At 51.9% G+C, this 17,897-nt stretch overlaps 1 protein-coding gene across 1 annotated transcript; it reads right to left on the bottom strand.

Annotated features, from left to right (window-relative positions):
* Positions 1-5,615: 5,615 nt before the first annotated feature.
* LOC130051490 (uncharacterized) lies at positions 5,616-5,957 on the bottom strand. The gene has a single exon (XM_056153449.1). It carries the CDS (start codon positions 5,955-5,957, stop codon positions 5,616-5,618), a length of 342 nt encoding a protein of 113 aa, XP_056009424.1.
* Positions 5,958-17,897: the final 11,940 nt, after the last annotated feature.

Genomic DNA, 17,897 nt, shown 5'->3' with positions numbered 1-17,897 from the left:
GTTAGGGTTAGGGGTAGGGTTAGGGTTACGGTTTAGGGTTTAGGGTTAGGGTTAGGGTTAGGGTTTAGGGTTAGGGTTAGGGTTAGGATTAGGGTTAGGGTTATGATAGAGCAACAAAGAGGGCCCTTTTGGTCACGAAAATGGCCGGGAAAGGGCTAGGTGGAGACTTGAGGGAACTTTGGTTACTGGAAATTGCCCGTGGTGACTCGGAAATTGCCCGTGGTGACTCGGAAAGTGCCCGGGGTGACCTAAGAGGGTAAGTTTGGTTACATTGCCCTGCCCTGTGGCGACCAATTGGGGCAACTTAATTGACGTCGATATTTTGAAGAAAGTCCAAGTGGGTTGACTTGAAATTGGGGACCCGTTTTCTAGGGGTTTTGGACCATTCTAAGACCCTTGAGACCCACTTTTGAAAGTCCCAAAATAGACCCGAAATTGTCCAATCAGGGGCCATAACTTTGGGTCCCCATGAGATTCGGGACCCCACTAGGGGTCATTCGGAGGACCTTTTCAGAGTCCATCTGACCCCTCCAAGGTCAAGGCCCCAGTGCCCAGCAGGAGTCCGGTAGGTAGCCAAAACCTAAAAAAAAAATTGTCACTTTGGACCCGATCGAGCTACAGGACCCAGACTGGGTCGATGACCCTTCTTAGGGATCGGCCTCGACCCCTAGGGGTCCCGTGGATCCCCTCCGGATCGGGAACCCCATGTTTCGCCACCTCTTTCTGCAAGAGTGGGTGCTCCGGGGTCGATGGGGCAAAAGTGCCCCACTTTGTCTCAGTAGCCCTGGGGCCAGTCGAGCCCTTGGGGTCCGAAGCCCTACGAGTTTTCACCCTTTTCTACGCGACCTGGTGTGGTCAGGGGGTTGGAAATATTTTGACCCTATTGGGGCCATAGTCCTCCCAGGGGCCAGCCCTTGCCCCACTTGGGGCCAAGGAACCCCTTTTGGGGTCCCAAACTCCTTTTGGGTATAGGGTTTTGTCGACCCCTTTTTGGCAGACCTGCCCTCCGTGGGTCGATGGGGCTAGAGGGCCCCAACGGCGGATGGACCCCACACGGGGGGCTAACTCGACCCCCTTGGGGTCAAAGGGGCCGCCAGGGGCCAGGGGTCGTCAGGGTAGGGGCCGACATTTTTTGACTTGTGACCGTGCCCCTTTTCGACGGGGCCAGACCAGACCCTTTTTGTGGGGTCAAAGGGCTGGCCCCACTCTCGGGCCCCATGGGGCCTGTTAGGGGCTAGGGGCCCGAAATCTTTTTCTAACGTCACCCTTTTAAAGTGGTGACGACAATCCCTTTTTTTGCCCCTTGTGGGGGCCAAAAAATGCAAGGGGTCGGTAAAGGCCCCCCCAAGTGGGTCTTGTTGACAAAAAAGGGTCCCTAGGGACTTCCGGTCCCGAGGGTCAGGACACATGAAAAGGGGGTCTGGGCTGCCTTGGAAACTGCGCCCCCTTTCGGGTCCTTTGGTGGTTCCCCGGACAGTTCAAGGGTCTGACCCCTGTGTCCGGGACCCTCCGCCCCCGGCCCCTCCGTTAAGACCCCCATAAGGGGCCCACCTAACGAGGGCCCTTTTGGCTACCTTGTGGCCGGGGATGAAAACGTTTTTCGGGCAATTAGCATTTTTTGCCCGATGCCCTTAAAGAAAAATGGCTAAGTCTTTTAGGGCAGTAACCAATTTTGCCCGAAGCCCTTAAAGAAATGGCTAAAGTGGTCACCTGCAGGGCTACTTGGCTACTTCATTGTGGGATGAAAATTTCTAAGTCTTTTAGGGCCAAATGGCTACCTCATTTTTGGGATGAAAATGTCGAAGTCTTTTAAGGCCAAATGGCTACCTCATCCAGGACCCCAAAAGGGTCCCAGACCCAAAGGGTGGAGGCCCCAGAAATATTCTCGGAGAGGGTAGTTTTCGACCCCTGTGGGTCGAAAAAGCCCCAATTGGGGTTATCGGGGGCCCAAAAATATTGTTAGACTTTGGAAAGAGCCCCCCTCCCACGTGGGGCCAGACCGGACCCTTTTTGTGGTGAAAACTATCCTGGTCCCACTCTAATGCCCCCCTCGGACCCGTTTGGGGGCAAGGGGCCAAAAACACCCAAGTGACTTTTCCTTCATAAAAGGGTGATCCCAATTCACTCTGGCCCCTTCCATCCCCACTCGAAGGGAGGCCGAGAAAAGGTTGACCCCCCTCTGTGGCCCCATGGGGCCGATTAGGGTCAAAGGGCTAAAGAACCTACCCTGACAGTTAAGGGGGTGATAGCCCACCGCTCGGGCAGCTCGTTAGGGGCCTACCCTTCCAGGGGTCTTCAGAGGGCCCCTTAGGGGATCCGTGTGGAGAAAAGAGGGTCCCCAAAAAATGGGGTACCAAGGTACCTGTCTCGGAGGAAGGCCATTATTAAGGTAGCCAAATTAGCCCTAAAATGTAACCAAATTTGCCCTTAAAAAAGTGGGGTAATTTTTGCAATCTCCTATTCCGGTAGCCAAATTAGCCCTAAACATTGTTATTTAAGGAAAAACGACCAAGTCTTTTAGGGCAGTAACCATTTTTGCCCGATGCCCTTAAAGAAATGGCTAAAGTGGTCACCTGCAGGGCTACTTGGCTACTTCATTGTGGGATGAAAATTTCTAAGTCTTTTAGGGCCAAATGGCTACCTCATTTTTGGGATGAAAATGTCGAAGTCTTTTAAGGCCAAATGGCTACCTCATCCAGGACCCCAAAAGGGTCCCAGACCCAAAGGGTGGAGGCCCCAGAAATATTCTCGGAGAGGGTAGTTTTCGACCCCTGTGGGTCGAAAAAGCCCCAATTGGGGTTATCGGGGGCCCAAAAACATTGTTAGACTTTGGAAAGAGCCCCCCTCCCACGTGGGGCCAGACCGGACCCTTTTTGTGGTGAAAACTATCCTGTCCCCACTCTAATGCCCCCCTCGGACCCGTTTGGGGCCAGGGGCCCAAAACACTCAATTGACTTATCCTTCCTAGAAGGGTGATCCCAATTCACTCTGGCCCCTTCCAGCCCCACTCGAAGGGAGGCCTAAAAGGGTTGACCCCCCTCTGTGGCCCCATGGGGCCGATGAGGGTCAAAGGGCTAAAGAACCTACCCTGACAGTGAAGGGGGTGATAGCCCACCGCTCTGGCAGCTCGTTGGGGGCCAACCCTTCCAGGGGTCTTCAGAGGGCCCCTTAGGGGAGAAAAGGGGGTCCCTAAAAAAAAATGGGGTACCGAGGTACCTGTCTCGGAGGAAGGCCATTATTAAGGTAGCCAAATTAGCCCTAAAATGTAACCACATTTGCCCTTAAAAAAGTGGGATAAATATTCCAATATCCTATTCCGGTAGCCAAATTAGCCCTAAAATCGAACCACAATGGCCCCTTTAAAAAAAGGGGGGGGGAGTAAATTTGCCAATAGCCCCAGCTGCCAGAGGAGTGGGGATAGAGGGCTCATATTTGGGGAGGGACCTTCCCTCACAACCCCCTTTACCCCGGTGGGGCAAACTTGACCCTTTGGGGCCAAAGTGGTCTAAAGTGACACCCCTTACTGGAGGACAGGTAGGTCTGGGGTCGATGGGGCAAAAGACCCCCATTTGGGGTGGGACCTCAGAGGGGTCCGTTCTGGGCCCCTGTGGGGCAAATTGGCCCCCCTGGGCTCAGGGGTTCCCCAAGGGGGGTTAACAATTTTAAGACTGCTGACTGAGCCCCACTTGATGGAGTCAGCCCCAATATTTTCTGGGGGCTAACATGAAGGGGCCCCACTGTATGGCCCCATGGGGTCGATTTGGAGCAAAGGGCTAAAAACCCTACCCCGGCATGACCCTTTTAAGAGGGTGACCCCTAACTAGTGTCGGCCCCTTCACGGACCTGCTCTTCCGGGTGTCGACAAAAGGGCCTTCGAGGGGTCCAGGGCCAAAAAATCGGGTCCCTAGGCACTTCCGGTCCCGAGATAGGAACCCTCATTTCGACCCTTTTTGCAAGTTGTGGGGCTCGGGAGTGAGTGGGGCTAGGGGACCCAAATTTGGGCAGGGGCCTTCGAGGGGAGCGGCTTGGAGCCCCATGGGGCTCATTTGCCCCCTTGGGGCCCAAGTGTTTCAGGGTGACACCCTTTACTGGAGGACTTGTAGCTCTGGGGTCGATGGGACTAGAGGACCCCAATTGGGGCTGGGGCCTCAGAGGGGTTCGTTCTCGGCCCCTGTGGGGCAAATTTGCCCCCTTGGGGTCAGGGGTTCCATAAGGGGGTTAAGAATTTTTAGACTGCCGAGTGAGCCCCACGTGATGGGGTCAGCCCCTCATTTGGGGGGGCTAATATTATGGGGCCCCATTATATGGCCCCTAGGGGTCGATTTGGGGCAAAGGGCTAAAAACCCTACCCCAGCATGGCCCTTTTAAGAGGATGACCCCAAACTTATGTAAGCCCCTCTTGGGACCTGCCTTTCCGGGTATCCACTTTTTGCAAGTTGTGGGGCTCGGGAGTGAGTGGGGCTAGGGGACCCAAATTTGGGCAGGGGCCTTCGAGGGGAGCGGCTTGGAGCCCCATGGGGCTCATTTGCCCCTTGGGGCCCAAGTGTTTAAGGGTGACACCCTTTACTGGAGAACTTGTAGCTCTGGGGTCAATGGGGCTAGAGGATCCCAATTGGGGCTGGGGCCTCAGAGGGGTCCGTTCTCGGCCCCCGTGGGGCAAATGGGCTCCCTTGGGGTCAGAGGTTCCTAAAGGGGATTAAGAACTTTTAGACTGCCGACTGAGCCCCACTTGATGGGGTCAGCCCCCAATTTTTTGGGGGGGCTAATATCATGGGGCCCCACTATATGGTCCCTAGGGGTCGATTTGGGGCAAAGGGCTAAAACCCTACCCCAGCATGACCCTTTTTAGAGGGTGATCCCAAACTATTGTAAGCCCCTCTAGGGACCTGCCCTTACGGGTGTCGACAGAAGGGCTTTCAAGGGGTTCAGAGCCCCAAAATTGGGTCCCTAAGTGCTTCCGGTTCGAGATATGACCAATCCAAAGTTTTGGATTTGTAAAGTTTTTTAGGGCCATTTTGGCTACATTTAAGGGCTATTTTGGCTACCTGAATAACAACCTTAAAATCTGTAAAGTTTTTAAGGGCCATTTTGGCTACATTTAAGGGCTATTTTGGCTACCTGAATAACAACCTTCTGAAAATCGATCAAAATTGTCGAAGTGTTTTTGTGTGTTGGGCCAACTTTATTGACTTGCTGCTGAGCCCTACTGGGGCAAGACGGAGGGCTTTCAATGTATTGGCGTTATCCCATGAAATAAAAGACAAAAAATACAAAGACGTTTAAAAGAAATTGTATTCAGTACATATAATTCTACAAGAAACAATGTTGTCTTTTAATGAAAGTCCAGTGTCACTTCACCGAATCCTGATCACTGCTGGACCACTGCTGTGAGGAGAGGTCCCTCGTACATATAACTACCACCAAATATTACAAGAAACAATGTTGTCTTTTAATGAAAGTCCAGTGTCACTTCACCGAATCCTGATCGCTGTTGGACCACTGCTGTGAGGAGAGGTCCCTCGTACATATAACTACCACCAAATATTACAAGAAACAATGGCTGTTAATCATAGTCCAGTGTCACTTCACCGAATTGAATTCTAAGGACTGCTGGATCAACCCTGTGAGCAGGGGTAACTATCATCCTCGGACTCGGGCTCGGTCTGGGTCTGGGTCTGGGAGTCGTCGGAGGAGGAGGAGGAGGAAGACAAGGAGTCTGGGGATGTCGCAGGACCCTTCGATGGCGAGGAGGACTCCGAAGAGGAAGGTTCTCTCCTTGCCGGGGCTGCCGACTCTGGACTGCTCGAGGAGGAGGAAGACGACAACTCTGTGACTGTTGCCGGAGGCTTCAAGGCCGAGGAGGACTCCGAAGAGGAAGACGAGGTCGTTTCCGTAACATTCGGACAATCGCCAATGTAAAACTCTACTTTTTTGTCAGTCTCAGTGGATGTGTCCATGTCGGCGGTTAAAAGTCGAATGACTGAAGTGTGCTATTTCCGTCCTTATATATAGCCTGCTAAATATAGCCTTCCCCCAGAGTCTAACCCTAACCGTAACCCTACCTTTGGAGGGCCAATCGGTTACTCAGAGGGCAATTCTGGTTACCTAGCGGGCTTCCGAGGTTACTTGGAAGGCAAATTTGGCTACATTGTAAGGGGTCACCAAATCGAAAAGGTACAATAATGAGATTTTTTGGGCCAACTTGCCCCTTAATAAGTCATGCGTGTTGGGCGCACTTGTTAGACTTGCTGCTGAGCCCTACTGGGGCAAGACCGACCCCATTGTTCCTCGTGGGGCCCGTTAGGCCGCCGAGTCCGAGTAGGGCAACTGGGTCGCGTGTGGGAAACGGCTTGTCTGTAAGTAACCAGAAGTGGATGAAATAATGAAAATGACAAAGTGTTGCAGAGAGTCGGACACAATCCTAAGATATTTGTGTTTGACGATAAGGGTTAGGGTTAAAGATTAGAGTCTTACCTCTCGAAGCGTCGTCGGCGGCGGGGCTACCGGTGGGTCCAGGGTTGCCGAAGTACTGGGTATCGACGAGGCGCTGACGGCCGCCGAGTCCGAGTAGGGCAACTGGGTCGCGTGTGGGAAACGGCTTGTCTGTAAGTAACCAGAAGTGGATGAAATAATGAAAATGACAAAGTGGTCACGAAAGTCTGACACAATTCAATGAGTGGAAGAAAAGATTTACCTCTAGCAGGGGCTTGGAGCGCCCGGTCATGGCCCCGCGGATTTTTCCAGACACAAAGAAAGCCGAGTCCCTCGCCCTGGCCAGGTTGTAGAAGCGGTCGCTGGTCTCCGGGGCATGGGACATGTGTCTGGCCAGCATTTCCCGGATCCACGGATCCACCATCCGTGTGAAGGTGGCCACTGCCTTGCGGTATAGGGAGGGCGACAGCTGGTGTCCCGGTCTGTGGACGGCACACCAGAGTTGGTTCAGACCTGCGTAGAGTCCTTGTCTGGATAGTGGGCGGACGGGTCCGTCGATGTGATCTAGCGTGACCCAGATGGTCTCCTCCCGCATGCGCTGGGCGTTGTAGCCCGGGAGTGCCTGGTAGCCCTTCAGGAAGTTACGCAGCATGTTCCAGAGGGGTTTGATGACGGTGAACACTGCCGGCGCCACGTAGCCCGTCTTGTGGGCGGCGACCTGTCGATAAAGAAATCAATAGAAACATGCCAATCCACATGCAGAAAAGTAACTGAGTAATCTTTTAAAAATCACTTGCCATGAGTATCGCTCCCTCGTCGGTGACTTCGGCCTCCTGGACGACTGTGGGCGTGATTCCCAGGAGGGCTCCAACCCACTGGCCGTTGTCTAGCATGAGGCGGAACATGACGAGGTTCCTCACCTGACGAAGGACGTGGACGGTGGTGAAAGTCTTGGCGCGGGATAACCTGAGCGTTATGGCACTGACGTATTGCGAGTTGAGGACGGCGAGGACCTGGTCCGGGGTGACCATGTTGGCTGTAACGAAAGCAGAGATGAATAAATGATGGAATGACGTGTACACAGATATCAGACGACAACGAAGGAAAGGAACTCACCCACGGCTCTGACCTCCATCTGGGTCCTCTGCTCCCGCGTCCGGCGCTGTAGTCTTCGTTGGCTCCTCTTCAGCTCCGACACCGCGGCTTCCGTCGCCTGGACGTCCTCGGCCCGGTAGATGGACAGGGTGAACTCAAGGAACATGGTCACGGATCCCAAATAGGACTTGGTCGTCCCCGGGGCGAACCTGCGGACCGCCTCCTCCATCCACAGTTCCTTGATGCCTGCCACTGGAACGAGATACAGACTGTATTCCTCTCCCCGACGAACCCGCCTCCATATGTCGTACGTCTGCCGGGCGTGTTGGTAGGCCACCGGGTACGGCTTGTCCATGTCAACGGAGGTAAGCCACCTAAAGTAACGTCGGAGTAGGGGCACTGAAAAAAGGAAGTGAATGTTGAAAATGAAGGTAGACTACACGTCCCCGATCCCGATGCCTGCTGCGTAGATAATAGTACTCACCTGTCATGAAGCCGGTGACATCGGACGGGACTTCCGGGGAGGCGGGTCATGGAGGGGGCCTGCTGCTGCTGCTGCTGCTGCTGCCGGTGCTGCTGCTGCTTTCCGGGGTACGGGCCTGTCCAAGATCGCCGGATGGGTCTGTATGTCGCTCACGAAGTGCAGAGTCGGCGCTCTAAAAGGAAGAAAATAACATGTCGTGAGAGTTAGGAAACAGTGCAGTGTATCTAGCTGTGGCACTAGAGAGGAAAGCATGCTCTTACGTGGTGTTCACCGGTGTGGAGGTGAGCGGTTGATCGTACATCGCTGCCGTCCGAGGAGGTGTGGGGGGCGCGACCAAGCTCGCCGGAGGTTCCTGGACCCTGCCGTCTGCCGAGTGCGGGACGGGTGCTCTGAAAGAAGAACATACGATGTCGTTTGAGCGTTGGGAAATAGTCCAAGTCTTGCAGGGCCACATTGGTGACTTTGAGGGCAACAAAGGTTACCTAGAGGGCTAAAGTGGTTACATGCAGGGCTAATTGGCTACTTCATTTCGGGGATGAAAATATCAGTCTTTTAGGGCAACAATGGTTACCTAGAGGGCTAAAGTGGTTACATGCAGGGCAATTTGGCTACTTCATTTCGGGGATGAGAATGTCAAAGTCCAGAAAAGCATGCATGATCTTACGTTGTCTTCTCTGGCGACGTGGTGTAGGTCAGCCTCCGTCTCTTGGGGTGCCTGGAATGCGAAAGCCAATCACCACTCTTCCTCTTCTCAGCCCCACCTGGTGGAGGCCGGCGGCGCTCAGGGGAATCGTCCGACGACGACGACGAAGATGAGAAGGAGGAGGCGGAGGACGACAAGAGCCGCCGCATCATCTTCTCCAGTCTGGTTTTCCTAGAAAAAGAAGACGAGGAATGAAATGATTCTGCTGAACACTAACCCCCACCCTTGGCCGACATCGCCACCCCACCCCCCTTTTGCACCCTCAACCCACGAGAGATGAGAAGAAGAAAATATATATCCGAAAGATTCCCTTACCTGCCCTGAGTAACGGCTCTGACGGGATTGAGAGGGGCGGCCATATCTGTGGTTGTCCTCCTCCCGTGTGGAGTTCTTGGAAGGTCCTGCCCTGCTTGACCAATTCCTTCCGCATGATTCCGGCCGGTATTTTGTGGACGACCGACAAGTGTTGAGCGAGGCGTGCCACAGCCTTGTGGCACCCTTCCACGGGGCACTCCCTGTACCGGTGTCCCGCACGACTCTTGACGGTGATGGGCTTGGCTGGTGGTTCCTTGTGGTGAACGTGCCGGCAGTGACGCGGCAAGTTCACGACTAAGGCGCTGCAGTGGCTGCAGCGGCAAAGGGGTCTCACCCGCACGGGGTTCCTCTGCTGGCGCTGTCTGTATCTCGGTCGGCGCGGGCTGTGCTCCGGCTCCGACGAGGTCTGCGCAGCCGCGGACTCTGGCTCGGGCTCGCACTCCGACGAGAAGAGGGAGGGGGACTCCGAAAAGGCAGACTGTGTCGTTGTGGCGCCGGTCCCGGGCGGCGTCTGAAGTGGCGACCGGAGTGGCGACTGTAGTGGCAACCGGAGTGGCGACTGGTGTGGCGACCAGAGTGGCGACTGGTGTGGCGACCAGAGTGGCGACTGGTGTGGCGACCGGAGTGGCAACTGTAGTGGCAACCAGAGTGGCGACTGGTGTGGCGATCTGAGTGGCGACTGGTGTGGCGACTGGTGTGGCGACTGGTGTGGCGACCGGAGTGGTGACCAGAGTGGCAACTGTAATGGCAACCGGAGTGGCGACTGGTGTGGCGACCGGAGTGGCGACTGGTGTGGCTCTTCTTCACGTTGTGGTTCGGGAAGGGTTATAATGCGGTAAGGACCGACCAGCAGGCCGTACGAGCGGTTCCTGGCATCCTCGGACTCGGGCTCCGTCTCCGACTCGGAGGAGGAGGAAGAAGACGAAGAGGCTCTTCTGGTGGCGTCCGTCGAGGGTTCACTCTTCGAGGAGGAGGAGGAGGAGAGGGAAGACGTGGATTCGTCTGTGGATGATGCGGCAGGACCCTTCAATGCCGAGGCTTTCTCCAAAGAGAAAGGTTCTTCTGTACGAGTCGGGGCCGGCGACTCGCGAGTGCCGGAGGAGGAAGACGACGACGACAACTCTGGGAGTGGTACCGGCGCCTTTAAGGCGGAGGACTCCGAAGAGAAAGACGAGTGGTGTACGGATGTTTCCGGAACAATAGAGTCATCGCCAGCATCATAGTCTATGGTTCGGTCGGTGTTGGTAGATGTGTCCATGACAGCCTCTGAACGTCGACTGACTGAAGTGTGTTTTTTCCGGCCTTATATAGCCCTCGGTTACACTGTCAGTCTAACCCTAACCCTAACCCTAACCAACAAAATTCACCCAAAACACCCCAAAACAACTCAAAATCCTTATGAAAACTAGTTCCAACTCTAATTTAAGGCAAAAGAGCATGAAAAAGTAATAAAAAAAGAACAAAAAGCAAGAGATATGGGGAAGAAGGCAAATCCGTTTTTTTTTTTTAAAAATGGCCAGATCACTTTTTTTTAAATGCCATCGTTGGTCGACGAAAACGCATTGCTTTTTCGTGCCCTTCACATGGTCGATAGTAGGTGGCCAGGCGATCATTATTTTATAAAAAAAAAAAAAAAAAAAGCCATTATTTTACTTCCTGTGCAGAGATATGAGCCGTTAGAAATTTGCAACTTTCCCGCCCAAAAATTCACGAAATGCACTTTATTGGAAGGATAATAACTCGTTCGTTTCTAACCCCGAGAAGATGTCCTTTACACCTTAGATGGAGAGGGGTGGAGGTGGAAGTAGGCGGAAGAGATGGGATCGGTCGGTACTTCCGGTGCCGAGATATGACCCCTATAAAAAGGGTAAACATTGCCCTCTCCGAAATATTGAGAGTCATGTTTCTCCCCTTCAAAAAATTAGTTAAAAATTGTCCTGCACAGCATTTACTGTCCATCCTAAGGAGACCCTATGTTGCCAAGATGGAGTTCCTCCCTACTTCCGGTACCGAGATACCGCTCCTCAAAATCGGCCGAAAACGCGACTTTTGGCCTAGAATGAATTTGTCATTTTCCCTTGTTACGAATTGACCTTTACAGAGTCGATAGACTCCCCCCCGGTGAGAATCGTCCGAAAAGTTGGTGTTGCCAAGTACTTCCGTTGAGGATCTACGACCCCTGCCGAAAAGGGTGGAAATGAGGTTGACCGTTTGAGGGCCAATTGGCTACTCAGCGGGCAAATATGGTTACATTGAGGGCTTCCGCGGTTACATTGAAGGCAAACTTGGCTACATTGTGGACTATTGTTTACCTTTGAGGGACGAAATGGCTACCTGTTGGGAGGAGGTGAAAGTTTCTAAGTGTTTAAGGGCACAAATGGCTACCTCATCCAGGACCCCAAAAGGGTCGCCGACCAAAAGGGTGGAGGCCCCAGAAATATTGTCGGAGAGGGTAGTTTTCGACCCCTGTGGGTCGAAAAAGCCCCACTTGGGGTTATCGGGGGCCCAAAAACATGGTTAGGCGTGGGGCCAGACCGGACCCTTTTTGTGGTGAAAACTAGGGTTGGGGTCAGACGGTCAGTCTGTCTGTGGTCCGTTTGAGGCAACTTGCTCCCATCCAACTGACTCTGTACGCAGTGTCCTCTGGGAATGAGTTCTCTGCACAGCCTACACAGGGTGTTCACCTCCGGGCGTGAGAACGATCCCCTTCCGTGCTGGGGAAGCGACTGTAAAAGAAGACATAGACAACTGTTACCAAAGATGTAATTTTGAAATGAAGTGAAGATGTTCGATAGAAGAGAGAATTTGACCTCGTCGGGGTCGATTGGGTCACTGCCCAACTTGTGGGGCCAGAAGACTCCAAGTTAGGGTTAGGGACCTTCACTGGTAGACGTGTAACGCTGGGGTAAAAATGGACCTATAGTACTGACCTGCCATAAACCCTGTTACATCGGAGGAGAGTTCCGGGGAGGCGGCGGGTCGTCGGTGGGCTGCTGCTGTCTGGGTGGACGTTCGCTGGGGAGTGCGCGTCGCTGCTGTCTGGGGTCGGGGTGTTATCAAGGTTGCTGGACCTCGCCTAGAGAGTGCAGAATGGGCGCTCTAAAAGAAGAAAGTGAGATGTCGTTTACAGTTAGGAAATATTCTAAGGGCATAATGTGTTACTTTGAGGGCAAGACTGGTTACTTACAGGGCTAAAGTGGTTACCTCGGGTGAAACAGTTGCCCTTAAATGTAACCGAAATTGCCCTATTCTGGTAGGGCAACATGGTTACTTACAGGGCAAGACTGGTTACTTTGAGGGTTAGGGCAGAAATGGCTACCTCAAGGCGATGAAAGGGCTACCAGACAGAAGTGGGGCCAGGGGTCCCCCATTGGAAAGAAGGGCTCACGGAAGGGGCCGATCCGAAATCCCCATGGGGTGACCCAGCCCCTCCGGTCAACGCGAATCCCCGGGGGAGTACTCCTATTGTATTAAGGTTTGGTGCTCGTAAACGGATGGGGCAAGGGGCCCCCAATGGGTTCAAGGCCCCTTGTATGGGGTGCCCCTCGGACCCCATGGGGCCAATTTGCCCCATACAAGCAGGGTTCGCACGAGTGATCCTGTTTTTTGAATAACTTTTTGGGGGGGAGTTGTTGGGGCTGCCGGTTCTAGTAGGAGCTGAAGGGCCCTTCGGGGCCGCGACCCCAACTGGTCCGGGGCCAGTGAGCCCCTTATTTTGGAAAAAGTCGGCATTTTGTCCCTTTCGGTCTTGACCCCATTGACATTTTTTCGAGGGTCCGGAACCGATGGGGTTAGAGAGCTGAAATCACCGGAGGACCCTTAATGGGGATGGGAGTCGACCCTCATGGGGTCTGTTGGCCCCTTGGGGTCGAAGGGTCGATAGGGTGACCATCGAATTTGGGGTACTTTTGGAGGGGGCGTAACTCTGAAACCGAGCATGCGAGAAGACTGAGTTTTGGCCCCTTTTGAGCCCCATCTCTGCTTTCCCCGACCCTTGAAGGGCATTGTCTGGCCTCGAAGGGTTTCGCGACCACAACTCCCGAATCGACCCCATCTGGTCCATTTTCGACCTTTTTTCTAAGAGTGGTGGCCCTAAGGTCGAGGGGATGGGAGGGTCCCAATTTGCGCGAGGGTCCTCCGAAGGGACCGCCCTCGACTCCCATGGGGGAAATTTAGCCCCTTGAAATCAGGGGCCAAGTGGGGCCCAAGTTGAATTTTTGACTTTTTGGCCCTTTTCTGAAGGGTCGGAAGTCCTAGAAGCCTTAGTGCTAGGGAATCGAAATTCACGTGAGATGGGTCCCCCACCGTCCCCTGTCAGATGTCCAATGGACAGCTTCTAGTCGTAGAGGGTAACGGAGATATGAGGTCAGGACTGGAGTCCACGAATGGCAAAAATGGCGAAAATCGGCCCTTTTTGAAAGACCCCATCTTCCAGATCCTGGGAGGGATCGGCTTGCTCTTTACAGGGACAATCTAGAAAGGATAGGGCAATGCGGGGCCCAAAAATCAGGGGCTTGGGTCAAGGGCAAAGGGTCCGTCTGACCCCAACCCTAGCCCCACCCTTGGGGGGCGAGTCGGCGACTTGGACCCTTCACTGAGCCCAAGTCTTTGGGGTTGCCGAGGACCCCTTGGCACCCCAACATGGCGTGGCCCCACTCTATTGTCCCGTGGTGAAAAATAAGGGCTAGGGGCCCAGACCACGCCACAAGGCCTCCGGGAAGTGAATGGAGTGTCACCCGTCGCCGGTGACTTCTTCTGTAATATCCTTCTAGGAGCCGACCGAAAAGGTGGGTGGCCCTTTGGGGTCCAGAAAAGGGGTCAAACCCCCTTTTCTAAAGGGGCACCACCCTCCAAAAACCCTTCGAGGGCCGATTTGGCTCCTTAAGTAGCCGTGACGACCTGACTCTAACGTCATCCTGTCCCCCTTTCCAGACTGATTGGAGGGGCGAAACTTGCCAGATCCGTAGGGCAGGGCCCGCTCTTTAGAAACCCCCCCCCGAAAAAGTCTCTGAGGCGGGCGCTTAACACCCGGGGTTAGGGTGGAAAAAACGGTTAGGGTTAGCCACCGATCTGAGATGGGGGGGGGGGCAAGTGGGGTGACTTGAAAAAAATTTCAAAGTCTCTTCCCACCCCCCAAGATGGGGGATCGGGCTGTAATTTGGGGAGGGTAGGTTTTCAAACAGGGCCCCTCGGACCAGGGTAAAGATCCCCCTAAAAATCCAAGGATAAAAAAAAACATAATACTTAGCCAAAAATATGAGTTACTTTCAGAGTTAGACATTACTATGGAGTAAGTTGGGTATACCCCTCAGAGGGTCCTCGTTCCTGGGTTCCTACGACCCTATTTCTAGGGGTGCTGGGTCAAACCCTCTCAGAGGGCTAGAAATTAATTTTGACCCTCTAACCCACCCCTAATTAGTTGGAGGTCATTAATTAGTTTTTAAAAAGTTAGGGGGCAAAATCCTCGATTTTTGAATTTTTACCCTCACTTGGTCAAAAAAAATCCTAGCGTCCCGGGGGTGGGGGCACGTTAAACCTTGGCGATTTCTGCAGCATCTAACCAACTGACGTGCCCCCACCTTAATTACTCTTCCCACAGGAATTAATTAAAAAAATTAACGGGCAATTAGGGTTAGGGTTCGCTTTATCATAATTAGGGTTAATTCCCGGGGGGGGTAAAAAAAAAGTGGGTGTGGGGGGTAGATCCTCGCCCGTAACCTAACTATTAACGTCCCAAAACCCTAGGGCGCCTGGGACAATTTTTTCAAAGTTAGGGTAAATTGGAAAAAAACACCGTCATTTTGGAGGACCCCTAGGGTTCCCGTAGGGGGGGGGGGGTAGAAAAAACTCCTTCGGGGTTGAATTGTTAGCTAAATTTAATGCCTAACCCTCGGGGAGGCAATCCCCGAACCTCCTGGAAATATGGCTGCAAACGACCCAGCAACGAGGATGGTCTGAGGAATATACCCAACTTACCCCATTAATACATGGAGGTATGAAAGTACTTAATTTTTCTGGGTTAGGGGTAGGTTTTTTTATCCTTGGATTTTTAGGGGGATTTTTACCCTGGTCCAAAGGGAAATGGTCGAAAACCTACCCTCCCAAAATTGGACCCCGATCCCCCATCTTGGGGGTGGGGGGGTGGGGAGGGACTTTGCATTTTTGGAGGTGTCCCTATTGCCCTAAAGGGTCATATCGGCGAACAGTTTGAGCCTTTTTTCAACCTCGACCCTGGGTGCTAAACGACCCCCTCAGAGACTTTCTGGGTGGGGTTCTAAAGAGCAGGCCCTGCCCTAGGGATTTAGCAAGTTTCGGCCCTGAAATCAGCCTGGAAAGGGGATAGAATGACGTTTTACTAAAGGAACCAGTTGCCCTTAATGTCCAGGGCTTGCCCGAAAAGGGTATTTTCAGGGTTGCACCCCTTTAGAAAACTAGGTTAGACCCCTTGTCTCGACCCCAAAGGGCCCCTCAACATCTCAGGTCGGCTCCTAGAAGGATATTAGGGAAGAAGTAAAAGGCGGCGGGTGACACTCAAGTCACTTCCCGGAGGCATTGTAGAGTGTTCTTGGTCCCTAGCCCTTATTTTTAACCATGGGGCAATAGAGTGGGTCCAGGCCATGTTTTAGTGCAAAGGGCTTCTCTGCAGCCCCAAAGACTTGGACTCAGTGAAGAGTCAAAGTCGCCGACTCGCCCCAAAAGGGTGGGGCTATGGTTGGGGTCAGACGGACCCTTTGCCCTTGATCCAGGCCCCTGAGTTTTGGGGTCCGAATTAGACAATCATTTCGAGGTTGTCCCTGTAAAGGGCAACAAGATCCCTTGAAGGATCTTGGAGATAGCGTCCTTCAAAAATTGCCCATTTTCGCCATTTTGGCCATTGGGGGAATCCAGTCCTACCCCATACATGTATCTCCGTTACGAGGTACAACTGGGGGCTGTTCTTTTGGGATCATCTCATGTGAATTTCGACTCCCTGGCACGAGGGTTTCTAGGACTTCCGGCCCTTCAAAAAAGTGAAGAAAAAAATGAAAAATTCGACTTGAGCCCCATTTGGCCCCTGATTCCAAGGGGCCAAATTCGCCCCATGGTAGTCGAGGGCGGTCCCTTAAGAGGACCCTCCCGAAAATTCGTACCCTCTAACTCCTTTGACCCTAGAGCAACAACTCTTAGAAAAAAGGTCGAAAATGGAAAACACGGGGTCTACTGGGGAGTTGGTGTCACCAAACCCTTCAAGGACAGACAATGCCCTTCTAGAATGTGGCCAAAACTCAGTGTCTTCACGGGCTTTGTTTCAGAGTTATGGCCCCTCAAAAATGACCCAAAATTCGAAGGTCACTATATAGGCCCTTCGACCCCAAGGAGCCAACTGACCTCATGAAGGGCCACTCCGATCCATATTAATGCCTCGTTCACACGGATGCGCATTAAATTTTACTTCGCATCAAAGATGCGAAGTAAAATAATGCGCATTAAATTAATTCGAATTAAATAGCGTTCACACGGCGGTAATATTTAATGTGAAGTAAACTAATGCGCATTAAATTCGAATGCATATCTATTAAAGGGTGCGCGAAATAAATTAAAGAATAGACTATGTTATTGAAAATTATTTTTATAGATACAGTATTTTAATGAATATTGTGTAGATACAGAATTCTTTGTTCAAAACGTTATATACATGTAGTATACTACATGTTTACAATTTACATGCTGATCTATACATAAGGAGTTTTGTCGTGTTTATTTATAAGTTCCTAAGAAATTACTTGTAATTTCCTCTGACGACCAGTATTCAATCTAGACAATATATTGTTTCTTCATGGGCCCAATTTTAAAACTTCGGAACGTCTTTTTCACCATTCCGCTGACTACTGTTGTGACGTAATTTTTAATTACTAATACGTATTATAAGTGTACTATGACGTCATATGGTATAAAAAAAAATTAACAATGAGCGGCATATTTGTTTTAAAAAATGTAAAAAAGAAAATCATATTATCACTATTTTAAAACATTTTTGTCGTATTTAAAAACAATTCCTTCCACATGTATTACTCAGTATGCCTATGCAGAGCACAGATTTACGTCTGACATTATCTAATGACATGATGTTTATACATGTTTTTAGTGATTATTATCATTTTGCTTAGTTTTTCGTACAAAACTGACATTAATATATATAGCTGACCATGGGTATGATGCATGTGACCCAAATCTGCCATTACGCATGCGTGTACATTTAATGCGAATTAGCTTCGCTTAGCGTTCACACGGAGCTAATGCGAAGTAAATTTAATTCGCATTAAATCGCGACGTCAATTTTAATTCGAAGTAAACTAATGCGCATTAAAATCTCCGTGTGAACGCGGTTCAGATTTAATTCGCATTAACTTACGTTTAATGCGAATTAAATTCTTCGTGTGAACAAAGCATTAGGGTCCTCCGGTAATTTGAGCCTTCTAGCTCCATCGGTTCCAGACCCTCAAACAAATGAAATTGAGGTGAAGAATGGGATGGGGCAAAATTCCGACTACTCAAAAAAGGGGCTCACTGGCCCCATACGGGTTGGGGTCACGTCCCTGAAGGGCCCTTCAGCTCATACTAGACCCGGAAGCCCCATCAACCCCCAGAAAAGTTATTTAAAAAAGATCACTCATACGAACAATGCTTTCAGGGGGCAAATTGGCCCCATAGGGTCCGAGGGGCACTCCATGGGAGAGGTCTCCTACCGATTGGGGCCCCCTTGCCCCTTCAGTTCCAGAGCACCAAGCCTTTAAAAAAGGGGGCTACCCATGGGATTCCCAATGACCGGAGGGACGAGGTAACCCCCTGAGGGTTTCAGGTCGCCCCCTTCCAAGGGCCCTCTTTCGA

This window comes from Ostrea edulis, chromosome 2, assembly GCF_947568905.1.
Source record: "Ostrea edulis chromosome 2, xbOstEdul1.1, whole genome shotgun sequence".
In the NCBI taxonomy this organism is placed as follows: domain Eukaryota; kingdom Metazoa; phylum Mollusca; class Bivalvia; order Ostreida; family Ostreidae; genus Ostrea; species Ostrea edulis.
The sequence above is the reverse complement of the archived record's forward strand: the minus strand, read 5'-3'. Positions and strand labels throughout refer to the sequence as shown.

Coding starts and splice junctions, on each gene's coding strand:
- LOC130051490 (XM_056153449.1), bottom strand. CDS start 5,957: ATGGACACATCCACTGAGACTGACAAAAAAGTAGAGTTTTACATTGGC.